We start from the raw sequence: 19,515 nt of genomic DNA, 5'->3' as shown, positions 1-19,515 counted from the left end.
AGGGTGAGTGTGAGGGGAGATGTATATGGGCATATAACGAGAAAGCGAAAGTGAAAGAACAGGTGATGTGGAGGACTCGGAGGTAATCAGAACGGAGCCGAACGCAGAGGAGATGGCTTCGAGCTCCAGTACAGGTAGAGAGAGGAATGACAAGGACATGAGGGCAGCTTGGGAAGGACTTCTGCTGATTACCTTCAAGTACCGTCTTCCACTGCCAAGTAAACTGCTCTCAGGACAGAAAGGGCAGAGGGGGAGCATGAAACAGAAGACAGGTATAGTGACTAAGCAAAGGGCAGGGCGACAAACAAGAATAATGATCATACGGATAGGGGTTCAAAGGCGGCAAGGATGAGGCTCATGAAATTACGCGTTGGCAATTTGGATAAATACATTAAATGATTACGTTAAACAGAGTAGGCTATAGCCAGAGAGAGGAGGCATGCAGGGAAAGAAGTTAAGGCAAGAGGGAATCCAGGCCAGACTCTCCTGCTCTGGATTCATAATAGAGTGTGAAGAGGGTTATTAGATGACGTGCAATATTAGGATGTAAAACTGTTAACAAAAAAAACCTTTAGAAATAAACATTTTTACGCAATAAAGTGCTATAGTAGTTTGATGCACTAAAATCACACTAACGCTGCTATGATTGGTTCCTGGCAGTGCTCTTTGCAACCAGACTGGAGATGCATATGAAGCGGTACTGATTCTCACAAGAATGAAAACTGGTCTAATGAACAGACTATATGTTTACAGACTCATCTATGAAACAGCAACTTTGTTACCCACAAAAACATAACTAAAACAGACAATAGGTCCAGGTCATTGTTGAGATTGCACACAACAACTTAAAACACCGAAGGGGAGACACACGGCGGGCAGGGGAGGGGGCGGAGCGGGGAGAGCGGCATGAGGGTGTGAAGCAGCCGGGGCCTTTGAAGTGAAGCTAAGCTTCACTTCAAAGATGTGGGAGGAGTGTGGCTTTGGGAACAGATGGCGATTTGGTGATGTGCACGCGCATTTTAGGTCAATGCGCTTGCACATTGACCTAAAAGCGCACGGGCACAGCACCAAATCGCCGCAGTTAGTTAAACTTTGTTTAAAGCCCTATAGTCTCGCTTCTCTCAATGCGCATGCGCATGGATAGGTCACGAGACCTAAAAAGCACCTAGTTCCCCCTCTTGGACAAGAATTATTTTGACCCCTCATAAAATGTGAGGGGTAAAAATAATTATTCAAAAAGTGCCAGAGTGTGAGCATCATGCTGGCAGACAATACATTTTGCCTAGCATTGGCCATACCAATTCGAATTTTGCAGTAAAAAAAGAGTGTTGAACAGTAAGCAAAATGCAATGCTTTCCATGGCCAGCAGATGCCACTGCTGCACAAACTTGAGGCTTTTTACACTGGGTTGGTTATATTATTAGACCACTAACCAAGCTCTGTGAAGTCTCAAAGGCTGTTTGGACTGTATCACGCTGCTGTCTTTTACCGCTGAATCATGAAACAAGCTATCCTTTCTTACGGTGGAAAAGATATTGCAAATGCTCGGCTGTTAAAGACAACCAACACGTTTTATTATCTTAACCAAAGGAGACTGGGCTGCTTGCAGCCTTATCTTCAGTTTTCCTCCTACCATAGGTTAGTCGACCTCTGTTTGCAGCCGCGCATGCGCCACTGACACCCACCTGGTTCCTTCAGGACGGTCAGGATAGACTTCCCACTGGCGTCCTCAGAGTAGGTGAATCTCATTACGCAGTCATTTTCCGTTTTGTAAACGCACTGAACCGCCTCTTCGGCAACGGTGTCTGGAAAAAAGAAAACAAGGACATTCCTTAGGCATCTGCAGTGTAATTGTTGGCAGAACGTGGCTCTGCGCCACTATTCGTAATAAATGAATGCGAAAAACTGGCAGCAACCTCAAGTCAAATTACCGAATTTTCATGCTGTGACATAACGCTCTGACTTATGTTATTGCAGCTCAGCTGTTTTTGACCGGGGGAGGGGGAGGTGGAAGAGACTTCAGGAGAAACTTGATTTGAGCAGTGTGTTTATTTCCTGGAACACTGATGCTCCAGGGATTTAGAATTCCTCTATATGCGAGAGGTTTTCCTGTTGTTACATATGGAGCGCATTAGGCACCGGGTAGAATGCCTGAAATAGCCGATAATGTTAACTCTCGGAAGGAAAAAACGCAACACTGTAAACCCCTCTCCCCGCGCTCCACAAGTAGGCGGGAGGAGAGGAAATGCGTGTTTGTTTAGGTTCCCTGATGCGGAGAGCGGAATAGCTGTTTCTCCTCTGGCCAGCACAGTCCATGTCCTCTGCACATTCTTTGCGGATTTGGTTACGTTTTGTGCCAGACTTCCCCAACCACTAAGCACAGCAAAATTAATCTATATAACTTTGACACATGCCACTGGCACAATTCAAGTGCTCTCCTGCTTAACATTTATGTACGACCCCTCCAATTATTGCCCACTCTTCTCCACTTCTACAGGAATGCTGATGATACTCAGTTTATCACTGGGTTAAAAAGTTTGCTGTGTTCATCAGCCTCAATCTAGTTTTCTAGCCAAGGAAGGGTGAGTGGCCACTGTGGTCAAACTGAATGCTGGTCATTAATCAGTGGTGGTGGTTGGCAAAGGACTTGAGCTCTAACTGGACAGGAACTGACTCACTGACCTGGGACCCTGGCCTGTCAGTATCTCATCTATAGGCAGGGCTAGTGGAATTATGCGATTGGGCGGCTGCAGTGTTTTTCGCATAATTGTAGATTGGCTACACTTGCCACATACTCTATTATCTGCTGCATAATCAGCAGATTTTGACAAAAAATAATTTCTAGCACAAGCGGTCCAAAAGTTACTGAAAACCCAGCAACACATGTTGCCGTGCAGTGGAAGGCCCTTTGCAAAGTTTGACTGGCCCCCCTTTCCATAGCTTATTGCTATATTTGGTGTTAATTTGGTAATAATGAGGTCCAGCCAAAGCCCAGACAGTGTTAACAAGTGTAAAAATGTCAAAATAATGAAACAATACTATAATAAAATGTGCCACATTACACTGCATAATTTGCCTTTCCTTGCTGCATAATTTACTCAACCCTCCCGCACATGTTGGTCCTCCCCTTCCGCAAATTTCCAGCGGCCCTGCCTATAGGTACTATAAATTCAATTTGAGCCTTAATGTGATTCCCTAAGTATCTTAGCCGGTTTCTTTGTGCCAGTATCATCTGTGAATTTACATAAAATTCTACCCAAACGTAAGCATGATTGCAAGAGATTGGCTCAAATTGTCTCTCTTTTAGACTATTCCATCTTCCTGTACTTGCCAATTCCTAAACTTTGTCTTCAACACTTTCGGGTTACTGAAAACAAGGCAGCTTACATGCTTATTGGTTGTACATGCTTCTGCCACTGAAACCCCATTTTTCTTCACATCTTCGCTCACTTCGATCAGGAAGCAAGTTTCACTCACAATAATGTTTGCAGTACTTTGGTCCATTTTTGGCCCTGCTACAGGCTTTTGTATGTAATCGCTCAAACTTTAAGTTCTTTCTTGGCTCTTTTTTTTTTGCGATCCAGAGATTCAAAAGGGCAAGCATCTGAGGACACCCTTTTTCCTCTCTTTGCCCTCCTTACATACCTTTATCTTTCTCTATTTGTACTTTACCTCATTTCTGTTTTTATTGCTCCTAGGTCAACCTCACTCAGCACTATGAAACAGTTTGGTGTATGAGTGCTAACTTAATTGATATTAAACATACCATATAATTCTATTACATGGTTTAACATAATTTCTGCATTACTTTAGATTGAGGGCATTGGAGATGGTGGCAGTGGATTCTCCACTATACCTAAAATTACACCGAACCTCTCCCCAACAGGCCCCATATACCTACACAGTCGGTAAACCCTTGTAAAAACAACTTGGGAGGGACAAATGTACTTAAATGTTGCCTACATTGTAGAAAAAGGCACTCTCCTTTCTCTGGAAGAATTTTTGGACATGCCCATTTTAACAAAATATAGGTTAAATTGTCTCCCTGCGTAAAATTCCAGATGACTAGTTACAAATGGATAACACTGGGCCGTTCCATGGGTTTTTGGAAAATGGACTGTATATGTACAACCACCAAACTACAAGGGATAGTCTGATGGCTAAACACAAGAATAACTAAATACAACAGATCCAACCAGATACCAATTGTAAGTTCCAAGATACAACTGGAATTTTTTCAACAGATTTCATTAGAGATCCAAAAATTCACCAGGCTGCAGCTAGATTCAGTAAAGCAGGGGTGAGTATTGTCCACTGGAAGTTCTGCATGAGCTAGTGCTGCATGAGCATCTATAGATGGACAGTGTTAAGTCATCATCCTATGTCATTTATCCGGTTGAATAAAACCATAAAAGGCACATTATAAAACATTTGAAACAGAGATATAATAAAAAACGTGCAAATTCATTTTGAGAAATTGTTTCTAGGTAATACTAAATCTTGTGGGTAATTACGGTCCACCAATACAAGTCTAATCATGTTTTTAAAAATCCACAATATTATAATAAAATTGATAAAAAGTGTTCAGAAGAAGCATCCCAAAGCTAAAACGATTTACCAAGAGGTCAAGTAAAATCCTCAATAAAAAGGGTACAAAACCATTCATAAATACATATAGGGACGGATATCGACAGCACATTGGTGTCGGTCCCACCGACATCTGCCCCTGCTGTCCGCCCACAGCATTAATATGCAGCGGGCAGAGGTATCGGGCGAAGGGCCCGTCCACTGCTGTTCCGACGGGCGCTTGAGCCAGTTGGAGCATCGGAGATGCTTATGATCCCTTAATGACGGCGGCTCCGCTGTCAGGAAGGATCATGATGATATTTTCCGACAGCCTTTCAATGTCGGCCTTTCCGACATGGAAAGCCCGTCGGAAAATTACTTTGGGGGCCCATATAGCAGGGCCCCTTTCCTCCTGGCCCTCCGCTATGGGGACTGGGGGGAACCTATGGTGCCCCCTAAACATCTCTGCACATGTGGCAGGCAGTGCATTGTCCCTGCCACACGGTGCAGGGATTTCACAAACATTAATTTTTCAATGGAAGCTTGTGCTGCGGGTTTTCCGCCCATCGCATAAGCTTCTTGCATTCTAATGCTGAGGTCGGAACCGCCGACCTAAGGTCTGGGGGCACCAGACCGATACAGTCCACACAGCATCGTATTCAGCCCTTAAGTGTGCACGGATTATGCTAACTGTTTTAAAAAGCATTCGACCTAATATACCATATTGCCGACAGGTATCTAACAATTTAATGCACCACGCAGTCTCTGGTGTTGGTTTTACATACTCTAAGAGCTGTGTGGCAGTCCCTAAACCCGAGAATTTTACAAAAGGGAATAATCAGGCATGAGCGTTGTTTAGCATAGCGCTTACAGAAAAATAACAAATGTTCAATGTTTTCTGGTTCTTGACAACCCAACGAGCACAGAATTGAAATGTCTACATTTTTCATCCAAGAATGGGTACATCTAAATTTTACATAAATTGCATGTGCAGCAGGCTTGATAACCACATTCAGGTATTGCTTATACTCAGGTACATATTTGAACAACAGGAGGGAATCCATCAGGCTACCAGGGGATGCAACATAACGTTTTACTCCTAATACAAAATTCCGATAGGACATTTTCTGCTTATCCCGGGCACCTTAGGATAATGCAGTCTGCAGAAGGCTGCAGCCAAAAACCTTCCATAACCAACTTGAATAGCCAATTTTTAATACGGACAAGTCAGGGTATGTCCCCAACAAGGTGGTCATTTAGTATGATTCTAATGCAATCCCTATAGGGACCTAGATCCTCATTGGTCCAGAGCCAGAGCAATATCTCACCTACCAAAATATGTTCGTTTGTGTGGTACTCACCAAGAACCTCCACCGTCACAATTTCATCCTTGCAGAGTTTTTGGCAGGTATGGTTGTCAGCCAGTCTGCCTGAGCTGAACAGGCGGCACTCAATGCAATCCCTACAAGGAGAGAAAAGGCAGAACAAATTGTTAGTCATGATTTGGGCCACAAGGATTCTTATATGACAGCCACACAGTAGGTCTATCACGGCAAGCCTCTGATTTAATGGATAAGTCTGGGAGAGTTCTAAGGGCTTGAAATGGTGCCTGTATTCCCATATCCCTGAGGACTGCTACTGAGGCGTGATAATCTGGAATTGACTGTGCACTTCGGCCACAAAATTAGCCAAATTAGCAGTTCTCCTATCCAATTTGTAGTTATTGAAAAAAAATCATGGAATGTGCAAAAAATATTGCATAACAGATAAAAATTTAAGAGATATTGACGTTATAATTTTTTCAACTAATGGTACACATAGATCAGATCCTAATTCTACCGTGCTGAAAACTAAAAATTGGTCAAGGGACCAGTTTAGAGCTACAGAGATTTGATGCAGATGTAGCAGATCTCGTTTTCACAAATATGGGGATCGTTCTATATTTATTTTACAGTTTATTTTGTTAAAAAAATTGCCCTTGTGCAGGGAATTATCACAAAACCAGTATTTGTTTCTTTATTTGTCTAGGGAAAGATTTTGAATCTCTTTTCTGACACATATCAAAAACTCAAATAGTACCACTGTAAATAGGCATTGGCAATACAAATATATCTGGATTATCAGTGAAACTGCCTTTCGTTTCATTGATGCGTTTAGGCACTCATGCATGCCCCCTGTTACTCATAATTTACACTCATGCACCCACTCATCCATCTATCCATCCATCCACTGACTCATTCTGCAATCACCCTCGGACACAAGTGTAATAAAAACACAAAACTCAAGAAATGCCAGATCAATTAAAATAATACAAGTAGAAAAAGAAAACTTGCTGTCGCCTAAACATAGTAGGCAAATCCTTGCAATAATGAAATTAAACATAGCAGCAGATGTCCATCTTGCTGAGGTATTGTAAAAAGTCTATCATTGCATTAGAATTCTAGCATGGCAGCAACATTTAGAACCAGCGTGTTGGGACACCTTGGAATGGTAGAAAAATGATACACTATGGCAACAGCATTCCATAATAGTCTTTGTTTAGAGGAATAGCCACTTGGGATGCGGCACACTTCAGATGAAATGAGCAGCAAGCAAGTAAACCGTCAGCACTGCCTGGAGAGCTGTAATATCCTCTTGAGAAACATTAGAATGAAAAGATGAGAAGCAAAGAAATGAAGGGGAAACAATAAAAAGAGAAACTGAAGCACACTCATTTTCAGATGGATGAACACACGTGATCAGAAAATGCAGTCCTTCAAAAGGTAAGAAAGCCAGTTAGCGAGCCACTACCCTGTGCAGTATGCTGTCATGGATGGAAGCAGAGTGTAAATGACAGATAGACCAATATGGACCAGATCTGACCCAAAGGCCCTCTCTTTATCTATATGGATATATATTTATATACAATTATCTATGTATTATTTAATAATATTTTTATTACAGTATCCTGACAGACAACAAAGACGAGATTCTAACAAGAATTATTGTGGTGCATCTCCTCTTTCCCTAGAATTTCTCGGAGGCAGTAAACACCACCAAAATCCATTTCCTACAAAGGTAATCTGCGACACTTCATATAAAAAAATACCTATGTGTAGGCTTTATACAGAGCAATAGCCACGTAGCCTTAAATGCCTATTGACTGCAAAGTATGCTTTCACAACTAATATGCCAAACTTACGGTGCATATCATAACTTTTCATAAGAGAAAGATCTGACCTATTGCATCTTAAATATTTCCTAATCAACCAATCAGGCCTCTACCTGTTATCCTTGGCTTGTCACTATGACAAACTGAGGCCTCCTGTAAAGAGTTTAAGCTTTCCCACAAGACATCAATCAGTTACACAGTCATTAACTGCATACATAGCATACAAAATGAGAGTTGGCAAAGCAAAAAACTATACTTCCCAAGAGGGCCTAATAAGGATTTTGAGAGTGGAAATCTTCTACACCCACGGTTTGTCAGAGGGGGTAACCAACACTAAAACCCTTGCCTACTGCAGTAATCTTTGAGATTCCATGTAATAAAATACCTATCCGAAGGCTTTATTACAGTTTAATAATAATCTACCATTAAATGGATATTGACTAACATATGCTTTTCACAATCAGTATATCGGTCCTACTGCCTTTATCAAAACTTGTCATTATAAACAATGAGACCTGTAACCTTTATCATTGTCTTGTCAAATAAACCAACTCTCACTGTGTTGGTCGTAGAGGCCTTCCCACAAGGCAACTATCAGGTATACTGCAATAAAATTACAAACATATATCAAATACAGTTGTCAAAACAATATAAAATTGGTACTATTAGAGCCTAACAAGTCCTTTCTACAGTTACTGTGGCTGTTAGGTTTGACTCAAACCTAACAGCCACAGTAACTGTAGAAAGGACTTGTATCATTGTCTTTCTAACATGTTTTAAATTTATGTTTTCTTTAATTAGGAAACTGATCATTTTTTTATCAATAATTCATGATAACTGTATATTTATACTGTATAGATTTATCTTTGTTTTTATTAAAAAAGACTATTTTTGATATCATTATGTTTGTCTGTGTTATGGTTTAAGTTTCTAACTTTGGGAATCATGCAGTTGAGTACATAGCTGTTTTTGTTCAATAGATAGCCTGGGTGTTTACCTTCATATTGACACTACATACAACATAGACCTTCTGAAGTTTGCATAGAGTGGTAACTATTAAGCATATGAATATTTAGAAAATGACAGTAGGCAAAACAAGTTAAAACACCTCTAAATAGGACCGGACAAGAGTCATCAGAGTAAAGATCTACTCCTGTGCTTAGTCAAAGGGGTTGACTAACACCAAAACCCTTGCCTACAACGGTAATCTGTGAAATTACATGTAACAAAATACCTGCTTCAAGGCTTTGGCGCAGTGTAATAACAATCCATCCTCAAAAGCATTTTGTCGTTAACACAAGCTTCTCAGAATAATTTGGTCAGGACTCCTGGCTTTGTCATTACGTTTCATAATAAATAGATCAAACCTAGGAAAACTGGAATGGCGTTGCCCAATTAATTAATGAAGCATTTACCATTTGCTTTACATCCAACCCAGCACAGGCTTTATTAAACAGCAAATAAACTGTAATGTTATAATATGCATGGTAGTTGACAAGCACATAGAAAAAATACAGTTTGCAAAGCAATATACATCCCCTCTTAACAGCGCCTAACAAGAATCATCACAAAGAAAACATCCAGGGTTTTTCAAAGTTGGTATCCAATGCGTACTATGGTAATCTGTGAGATTGATTACATGTAACAAAATACATGTCCATAGCATGAAACACAATGTGATAACCACCAACTGGTAAAGGCTTATTGGCTTTAACAAATGCTTTTCACAGTTAATAAGGAAGACTGTCTGCCTAAGTCATAAGGTTTATGAATAAGTCGACTGTACCTATGTCATCAGCCATAATGGTTTCCAGTGCGCAAATCAGACCTATAGCTTAGAGCCAAAATCCGACAGACGAGCCCCAATTGGGTTCCCCTGTGTTACGGTTCAGGGAGGGTCTGGCTTGGTAGTTCAGGCTAGACTGTTCCTACTGGAGAAGGACCAAGGTTGATTTACAGATAGCAAGGTCTCATCTCAGGTGGCATCGTGAGCAAAATAATGATGACCTGGGATGCTCCTCGAGTAATAACCAGTGGCTGAGATTAATTCAATCATTCTACCCATCACTGTTTTATTTACTTTAATGTCAGACTATGGTAAGCTGAGACATTCCCTGTAACAATATACCTGTATTTAGGCTTTACTATAGAGTAATAATGCATACTTAAAATACATTGACTTTTACACACTAAATACGTCAAGCCTAGTGCCTTTATCCTAACATTTCATAATAAACAGATCAATGCAAAAAAGTGCAGTGCATGCAGTCTCTCTAGTGGAAGCTCACACATTTGGCCCAATCAGATCCTGTACTTGGGAACAACTAATGTGGATGGAGCCTAAGCACCTCTCGCAGTCGTACTGGGAAGGCTCTATTTTGACAATAACATAAGGCCAGGAGACAGTTGCACTTCATGACAGACCTAAAATCAATGTAGATTTATGCTACCCAGAGCATCCATACTTCCCTCAAACACAAAGTTGCACCCTGAAATCCAAAGTTAATGATGCAAAGAGGAGGGTGTTGGGACTGCAAAGCGCTCCTCATTACATCCCTTTTATCATTTGTACTGCCAGAAAAAAAACCAGTGTAAATGATTTAGTTATCTAAGACACTTTAACAGCATCACAGTGTCTTTTATGTGTGTGTCCTTCTGAAAGTTCAAGCTCAGGCAGACTACTGCTGCTGGATGAGGCAGTTTGATAAATAAGCAAAATAATCACATCTGTGTGGAGAGGAAGCACTTTTTCTATGCAAGGACATACTTTCTGCCCAATCAAAATATGTATTCTTGGCTATCAACATGTGGACGAAAACCACTCTCTGTAGTACTCCTAAAAGTTTTTTAAATCTGATTACATTAGGTCAGGCAACATCTGCGCTGTCAAGACAGACCGAGAAATGATCTGTCCAACAAGTTCTTTGAAATTTGCAGCTGGTCTTTTAAAACAATAATAATAATAATATGTCTGTGATTTTTCTCAGTCACCTACTGAGGCAACAAATGAATATCTTTTGAAACTAAGTGATGTATTTGAGCTCAAATATTACCTGACCAAATCCCATGTTAAACTAAACTAGAGGAATTCACCTTCGGAGCGTATCTCGATGGTCGTTCGTTTGAGAAGAACGGGCTTGATCAGTTTGTATGCGAACAGCTTCTAATCTTGCTTCGATATTTAAAAAAATGTTATGCCAGAAACCTTCGCGGGAGTGTACTCAACAACTTCCCAAAGTTTCATGGCGATCGGATGAATGGTGTAGTAATGCATAAAGGACAAACAGACAGACAGGCATACATTCGTTTTTATATATATAGATATATATATATCTATCAGGATCCTTTATACAGGAGTACAAACAACAATAGGTTTCAACTACAAAGGACTTTTCCATAATTGGGGGTTTTATATGTTATTTATATTTACTGACTAGTTATAAGAATCAAGTAACTATTTTTATGTACCATTTTATACGAGAAGAACATTTTTATATGACAATATTTTTATCTAATATCATATCCAAAATAGGATGTTATTTTATAGCTTATTTATATTTATCGTGTAACAATTATGAAGTATAGCGGATTGTACATACAATGGTTTCTTGAGATACACCTTCGACAGATAGGGGACCCTTTCTTGTCAGCCATCAATAATTATATTTTAATAGTAAATACTATGACTCCCCTTCTTATTTAATTATGGTATTTATACCGATACATCAATAAAGTCTTGAATCGCTTAAAGCACTTGCACTTTACTTTAGTAAACAAGGAACTTGTCCTCTTAAATTGGATAACATTGAGGCGCCGATGTTGTCTTTATGATACTGGTCTTACCTTTGGCCCTACACAACTGTGTGAATGTATTTAAACAGTTATTTGCTAATGAAGGAATATATGGATTATAAATCTACTGCTGCTATTCTTCAAGTTCAAATTTTAATTTTGCACTATATCGCACTTTTTTGCACATTTTTTATCAGAGTCATTGGTTTTTTATACTGGCGTTAAATTATATTGTGATTGTATTTTACTTCGAGTGAACTGTGATTTAACCTGCGTTATTTATTGCAATTATTGTAAATAAGCCAAATTGATTGAAACTCACACTAAGACATATTTGTAGTTCTAACATATGCAGTATTTCTTCTATGCCAGTTTGACTTGTATGCCGTATCATGTGATTTGTAAACGTCAGCAATCCACAGTATATTTAAACCAATGCCTAAACGTTTCACTGTGTCATGTGATCAAGTGCTCCTTGCAGCGCGAAACGCGTCATGGCGACCTACTGCACTATATATATATATATATATATATATATGATCTATGCCTAATATTTGGATGTATACAGAAATATGATTTTGTGCTGTTTAAATTGCATTAACATTCAGTGGTAGTATTTTTTCACTGTTTACTTATCACATGATACATGATGTCACTGTGAGGGGGTGTCTCTTTAACACTGCATAAAAAGCATTTAGTCTATTTCCATGTTGCAGCGTGATCAAGGGCAAAACTTGCCAGAAACGCGTAGCTGATCTCTGTGGATTAAATAAGCTACCGATGCTGATTCGTTTGTGGTCCGTCTCCCTTGTTTGCTGGTGTGCGAGGCTGTGACCTGAGACGCCTAGAAATTCGAGGAGGAGCTACATTGGGGTGTGTATATATATATATATATATATATATATATATATATATATATATATATATATATATATATGATACCAACAAAAGAGCCCTTGAGTTCCGCACAGGGCACACACGCTTTCCCTCACCATCCGGTCTGACGCCTTGTTGAGACACGCACACCAACTGTCACTTCTTTTGGCCAGATTCCGACGCGTTTCAAGGCTACTCCGCCCCTTAATCATGGAATTATGCACAGAGGGATACAAAGACTCACTTCCTGTTTCTTTCAGTCCTTTTATTGGTTGAAAGACCGCCCCCAGTGGGCATCGCGTTTTCAAGCACAACCGGCTGACAGTTGGTGTGCGTGTCTCAACAAGGCGTCAGACCGGATGGTGAGGGAAAGCATGTGTGCCCTGTGCGGAGCTCAAGGGCTCTTTTGTTGGATATATATATATATATATATACATACATATACATATATATATATATATATACATATATATATATATATATATATATATACATACATATATATATATATATATATATATATATATATATATATATATATATATATTCACTGAAAAAACCATAGGTTATAGACCATATATAGTTAGGAATTAGCATTTAAAAAACCTTATTTTACTCACACAAAACCATTGAAATTCCATATATAGTTAGTTGCACTAACTATATATCGCGCACCCGCAATCCACTGCTGATCATGTCACATATTACATCATTCATGACATGGTCAGTGACATCACTGATGACATCACTGATGACATCTCAAATGACATCACTGATGAGATCACTGATGACGTCATCCAGTGACTGTGTGTTTCTGTGAAGTTTAAATATGTTTTACATATTGAAGAATGAGTAGATGTATAAGTGTCTGGACGAAGGATTTAGTAGGTGCATGACTGAATGTATGAGTGAGTGATTAAATGTGTCTCACTGAGTGCATGGGTTAGTGACTAAACTGTCTTAATTTGTGCATCATTATGTCTGTTGTTCTGTAAACTGCTGCATGTGTTGATCATTAGCTATACGAGAGGCTATATGTGTTATTAATTGGTTGCCCAAGTATTTCTATGGCAGATTGAGTTTGTGTGGGGGTGGCTGGAAGGTGTGTGACTCTATGCATAGATGTGTGAGCAGTTTATTCACTAGGTGTATGAGTTCAAGACTGCATGTGGAAACAGCTACATGGGCAGTTGACTGTGTGCATGAGTGTATTGATGAGTGAATGGATATCTCAATGCTACATGTCATAGTAAGTACATATGTTAAACACAGAACATGTGAGAGTTGGCATATATAAATAACTGTGCATGAGAGCCACTGAATGAGTGAGTGGTTGTATCGATCATTGTGAACTTGTATCAGGGATTGTATAAGAGAGTAAATATGTGTTAGTATATGTTTCAATAAGTAAGGTGTGTTTAACTGTATAGTTGAAGAAATGGAGGTGAGATTGTTTCTTTGCATGACTGACTGGGTGTGTGAGTAACTCCATGGATGAGTGGCAGTGTGTGAGTGTCTGTATACACTGAGTGTATCTAAGGTTATATTAGAGTCTGAAGAGGTTTATCGTATTAGCACAAGAATGATGTCAAATGAGATGTCATCAGTGATGTCATCAGTGATGTCATTTGAGATGTCATCAGTGATGTCATCAGTGATGTCACTGACCATGTCATGAATGATGTAATATGTGACATGATCAGCAGTGGATTGCGGGTGCGCGATATATAGTTAGTGCAACTAACTATATATGGAATTTCAATGGTTTTGTGTGAGTAAAATAAGGTTTTTTAAATGCTAATTCCTAACTATATATGGTCTATAACCTATGGTTTTTTCAGTGAATTTCAATGGTTTTTTAATAGCAAATATCATAAGCTGTCGAATGTCAAGTACGTGGTAAGTGAAAACATTTTCGTGTTTATGCACACTGATCTGCTTTGAATGGTGCCCCCCCCCTCATTTCTATTAGGAGTACTCTCTCTTTGCAGATAGTGAAAGGTAGTTAACGCAGGCCTTTGCCCCCGTTGTAATCCGTCGTGCCTGCTTCTCTCTCCATTTGATTGATTGTTATCCAAGTATTTACTATTTTAGAATTAGTTCTCTTTGGTTCATTCTCTATTTACAAACAAACACAGAGTCGCAATACTCTGTTTAGTCTTTGCAGATAACGAAAAATCGTGTAAAAAAAAAGAAAAGGAATCGAGCAAAATCAGTAGGCCACTAATGGGATCTCTTTTTGACCTCGCTAAAATAGAAACATTAGGAACAACCCCTCATGACAAATACAAAACTAGTGAGATGAACTGAACTCCACACAATGATGGCTGCAAAACAGCTCGGCTCCGCCACCCACCCCGCCCAAAATAACGATAAAGAGCGGCTGCCATGATTGGTTGCGGAATGGCCACGACGGAGCTACGAAATGGTGCTGCTCTCATGCTAACCCCAGCTTCAGTCTGAAACATCCAGAAACACTGTAGACTACCAATTCGATCAGTTCCGGTAGCGCCCCAATGTAACCCGGTAGAGAAGAACTAGCCCTCCCCTCTTTGACTGATGGTTCTTGTTGCCTGTCCCTTCTGTTGTCATTTAACAGAACTATTTAGCCTGCTGAAAGGGGTTGTGTTTCGACCGCTGGTTGGTGGAGACATTTTGACTATATTCTGGACCTGCGTTGTCGCGTAATGCGTCATATGACGCGCCGCGTTAGCGCATCCGGAAGTCATCCGGGGCGCGCAGCGCGTAACGTAAGCATAACAAGTCATGTGACTTGTTAATAAAACTTTTCATTGGTTCATTTTACTTTTCTTATTCTAATGATGAAAGCCTTGGTCATATCACCTAAAAATTACGCTTTTAATTACTTCCGAACATTATTTTTTCTTAAATATATGTTATAATGTTCCAGGCTAATGTACTTTCCCGGAAATTTTACAACTGTCCTGCAAGTAAAATATATTCTTTTTTCGAGAAAAAGAGCGTTTCTTCGTCCCATGACGGAGCCGTTGAGCAAAAGAGGGTCGACCTGCTGTCTTAGTCGCCGATACGCCTGAATATGAGATTCTTATCGATCACTTTATGTTGCAGGAATAGAAAACACAACAGCCCTTGACCATTTATCTTTACTGCGTTCCTTCGTATTATACCTTTTACCCTTCATGTAATTGGTCTGCTTTATTTCACTTGCCTTTTAATGATTCTAAAACAGTGACTATTATTAAAAACTTTACCAATGTATATACTACTACCATGTTTTCTTTTAAAAACCTTTATTGTGAAAATTTCATTATACAAATACGAGCCTATAACCACGTGGGCCTGCCACGGAGCAAACTGTAATCGTATATGATGAATAGACATTTACACTGTAGAGGAACGTAACGGGCGGGCCATTAGGTTGCAAGAACTAAGGTGTCTAACAGTTACGGAATCGGTGGACGTACATTTTATAATTAAAATACGACAGGGCCAGTTACAATAAAATTATCTAGATATACATTTGCGGGCAAGTACCATGGGTGACGTTAATTCGAACTTTCAACAGTACAGTAATCAATAACACATCAGAACTTAATATCAATAGGGATGTCGAAATATTCAATCAATTCTCGTCCCCGCCCGCCATGTGCTTCAAAACTGCATACGTATCTCGTGATTTCAAGGTTCTGCAACCAGTACACAACAAGGAGTTACGAGTCCCATTTATTCCGGCGCCATTTTGGGCGAGGACGGGCAGGTCCAGGATATAGTCAAAATGTCTCTACCAACCATCGACTATGATGATGTTCATATGCTGTATTTATTAGAGTAACACTCATCTGTCCACATGAAATTAATTTACCACAATCTAAACATGTCATTTTAATCTTTCCAAAGTTCTTCTAAATATTTGGGACCGTTTCCCTTGCCTCTGAAGCTCTCAGTGCCACTTCTTTGATGAATGTACTAGCAGGTCAGGGGTTCTCCTCCAAATCTCTCTTTTATGCAGCACTATAATTAATTGGTGCCACCTCTCCATATGACGATGCATGGTATAGTTACCACAACTATATATTTTTTCGGTTCCTCTGGAGAGTTCATCGTGGCAGATGAAGCGTGTAACGTACCGGGCATTTACCTTTTTTTGCATGTACAGGAAAGGAAAAAAAAATTGAGCGTCCAAGTTCTAAGGTGTCCCAGGGCCATTTTAGTGGACCAGGCCCAAATCCAAAGAACAGGCCGCCATTTTGAGAGTCCTCTTGCAGCCGCCTGTCGCTGTAGCATCAAGAGCAGCCGAAACTCAGCTGAATGGCAACTGAAACGGTAAATGGGCGCCCCACTACATTTCAGCATTGTAGGATGACCACACCAGTACAGCAACTTGCTAGACATCACCTCGGTGCCATCCGGATCTCGGCGCCCCACTGCAGATGAAGAGCCTCTCAACTATGAAACCACCACGGTGACATCCGGATCTTGGCGCGGTGTGCTGCCTTCGGCCTATTCGCACATCGGTCCGCTACCGACGCCATCTCACAGGCTAATGGGGTGACCCACGCCGAGTTTCAGCATTGTAGGATGACCACACCAACTTGCTAGACATCACCTCGGTGCCATCCGAATCTTGGCATCTCAACGCCTAGTGGTATCTTCCATACAGAAAATATTGTTACGCTGCCTTTGGCCCCATTCGCACATCAGTCCGCAACTTAGACATCACCTCGGTGCCATCCGGATCTTGGCATCTCAGCGCCTTGTGGTGTCAGTCAGAAAATATTGTTGCGCTGCCTTTGGCCCCATTCGCACATCAGTCCGCTACTGACACCATCTCACAGGCCAATAGGGCGCCCCACGCCGACTTTTACCATTGTACGATGGCCACACCAGTGGCACAACTTGCTAGACATCACCTCGGTGCCATCCGAATCTTGGCATCTCAACGCCTAGTGGTATCTTCCATACAGAAAATCTTGTTACGCTACCTTTGGCCCCATTCGCACATCGGTCCGCAACTTAGACATCACCTCGGTGCCATCCGGATCTTGGCATCTCAGCGCCTTGTGGTGTCTTCTACTCCGAAAATATTGTAGAAAATATTGTTGCGCTGCCTTTGGCCCCATTCACACATCAGTCCGCTACTGACACCATCTCACAGGCCAACAGGGCGCCCCACGCCGACTTTTACCATTGTACGATGGCCACACCAGTGCCACAACTTGCTAGACACCACCTCGGTGCCATCCGGATCTTGGCATCTCAGCGCCTTGTGGTGTCTTCAAATCAGAAAATATTATTGCGCTGCCTTTGGCCCCATTCGCACATCGGTCCGCTACTGACGCCATCTCACAGGCCAACGGGGCGCCCCACGCCGACTTTCAACATTGTAGGATGGCCACAGAAGTGCGACAACTTACTAGACACCACCTCGGTGCCATCCGGATCTTGGCGCGTTGTGCTGCCTTCGGCCTATTCGCACATCGGTCCGCTACTGACGCAAACTCACAGGCCAACGGGGCGCCCCACGCCGACTTTCAGCATTGTTGGATGGCCACACCAGTGCGGCAACTTACTAGACACCACCTCGGTGCCATCCGGATCTTGGCGCGTTGTGCTGCCTTCGGCCTATTCGCACATCGGTCCGCTACTGACGCAAACTCACAGGCCAACGGGGCGCCCCACGCCGACTTTCAGCATTGTTGGATGGCCACACCAGTGCGGCAACTTACTAGACACCACCTCGGTGCCATCCGGATCTTGGCGCGTTGTGCTGCCTTCGGCCTATTCGCACATCGGTCCGCTACCGACGCAAACTCACAGGCCAACGGGGCGCCCCACGCCGACTTTCAGCATTGTAGGATGGCCACACCAGTGCTGCAACTTGCTGGACACCACCTCGGTGCCATCCGGATCTTGGCGCATTGTGTTGCCTTCGGCCTATTCGCACATCGGTCCGCTTCTGACGCCGCCTCACGTGCCAACGGGGCACCCCACGCCGACTTTCAGCATTGTAGGATGGCCACACCAGTGCTGCAACTTGCTGGACACCACCTCGGTGCCATCCGGATCTTGGCGCGTTGTGTTGCCTTCGGCCTATTCGCACATCGGTCCGCTACTGACGCCGCCTCACGTGCCAACGGGGCGCCCCACGCCGACTTTCAGCATTGTAGGATGGCCACACCAGTGCTGCAACTTGCTGGACACCACCTCGGTGCCATCCGGATCTTGGCGCGTTGTGTTGCCTTCGGCCTATTCGCACATCGGTCCGCTACTGACGCCGCCTCACGTGCCAACGGGGCGCCCCACGCCGACTTTCAGCATTGTAGGATGGCCACACCAGTGCTGCAACTTGCTGCACACCACCTCGGTGCCATCCGGATCTTGGCGCGTTGTGTTGCCTTCGGCCTATTCGCACATCGGTCCGCTACTGACGCCGCCTCACGTGCCAACGTATTTTCTCCGCATTTTACACCCTATGCCGCATAACAGGTCATGTGACTTGTTTATAAAACTTTTCATTGGTTCATTTTACTTTTGGTTTCCTAATGATGGAAGGCTTGATCATGTGACCTAAAAACAACACTTTTCATTGGATGAAAACTTTTTTTTTTCCCCAAACGATGAAAGCCCCACCTTGTTTCTGGATGTTTCAGACTGAAGCTGGCGTCAGCATGAGAGCACCACCATCTCGTAGCTCAGTCGTGGTCATTCCGCGAGCAATCATGGCAGCCGCTCCCACCAGAAGCCTGCAGGAGTCGGAGCCCCCAAAACTTTTGATGAATTCTCAAGGCGGAGGGGACGCTTTCGAGAATGGGGTCCAAGACCTAGCAGACAAGCGTCCGATTTCCAAGGTGTCCCAGGGCCATTTCAGTGGACCAGGCCCAAAAAGGAAACAGCCTGCCGCCATTTTGAGAGTCCTGTGACAGCCGCCTATCGCTGCACCGCAAGAGTGGGCGCAACTCAGCTGAATTGCGGCTTTTGACACAGTGGACCAAAAACGGACGGAATGGCAACTGAAACGGTAAAGGGGCGCCCCACTACAACAGATGACACTCCACCTGGAGAGGCCCGTTCACCGCCTCCCCCGGGGCGCCCCGCGCCGTTATTCGGAGCAGCATTGTAGGATACCAAAACCAGTGCGGCAACTTACT

The 19,515-nt window shown here is 42.2% G+C and overlaps 1 protein-coding gene across 3 annotated transcripts in view; it reads right to left on the bottom strand.

The window, feature by feature from the left end:
- Nucleotides 1-19,515, bottom strand: part of ITGB5 (integrin subunit beta 5) — a 780,917-nt gene that overhangs the window by 25,366 nt on the left and 736,036 nt on the right. For all 3 annotated transcript variants that reach the window (XM_078682057.1, XM_078682058.1, XM_078682059.1), the window contains 2 exons: nucleotides 5,928-6,028; nucleotides 1,686-1,805 (listed from right to left, as the gene is read on the bottom strand). In XM_078682057.1, the coding sequence (XP_078538183.1) occupies nucleotides 1,686-1,805; nucleotides 5,928-6,028 (221 nt within the window). The remainder of the gene's footprint in view (nucleotides 1-1,685; nucleotides 1,806-5,927; nucleotides 6,029-19,515) is intronic.

The sequence above is a fragment of the Lissotriton helveticus genome, chromosome 3_1, assembly GCF_964261635.1.
Source record: "Lissotriton helveticus chromosome 3_1, aLisHel1.1, whole genome shotgun sequence".
Taxonomy (NCBI): Eukaryota; Metazoa; Chordata; class Amphibia; order Caudata; family Salamandridae; genus Lissotriton; species Lissotriton helveticus.
This window is presented reverse-complemented; position numbering and strand designations above follow the sequence as displayed.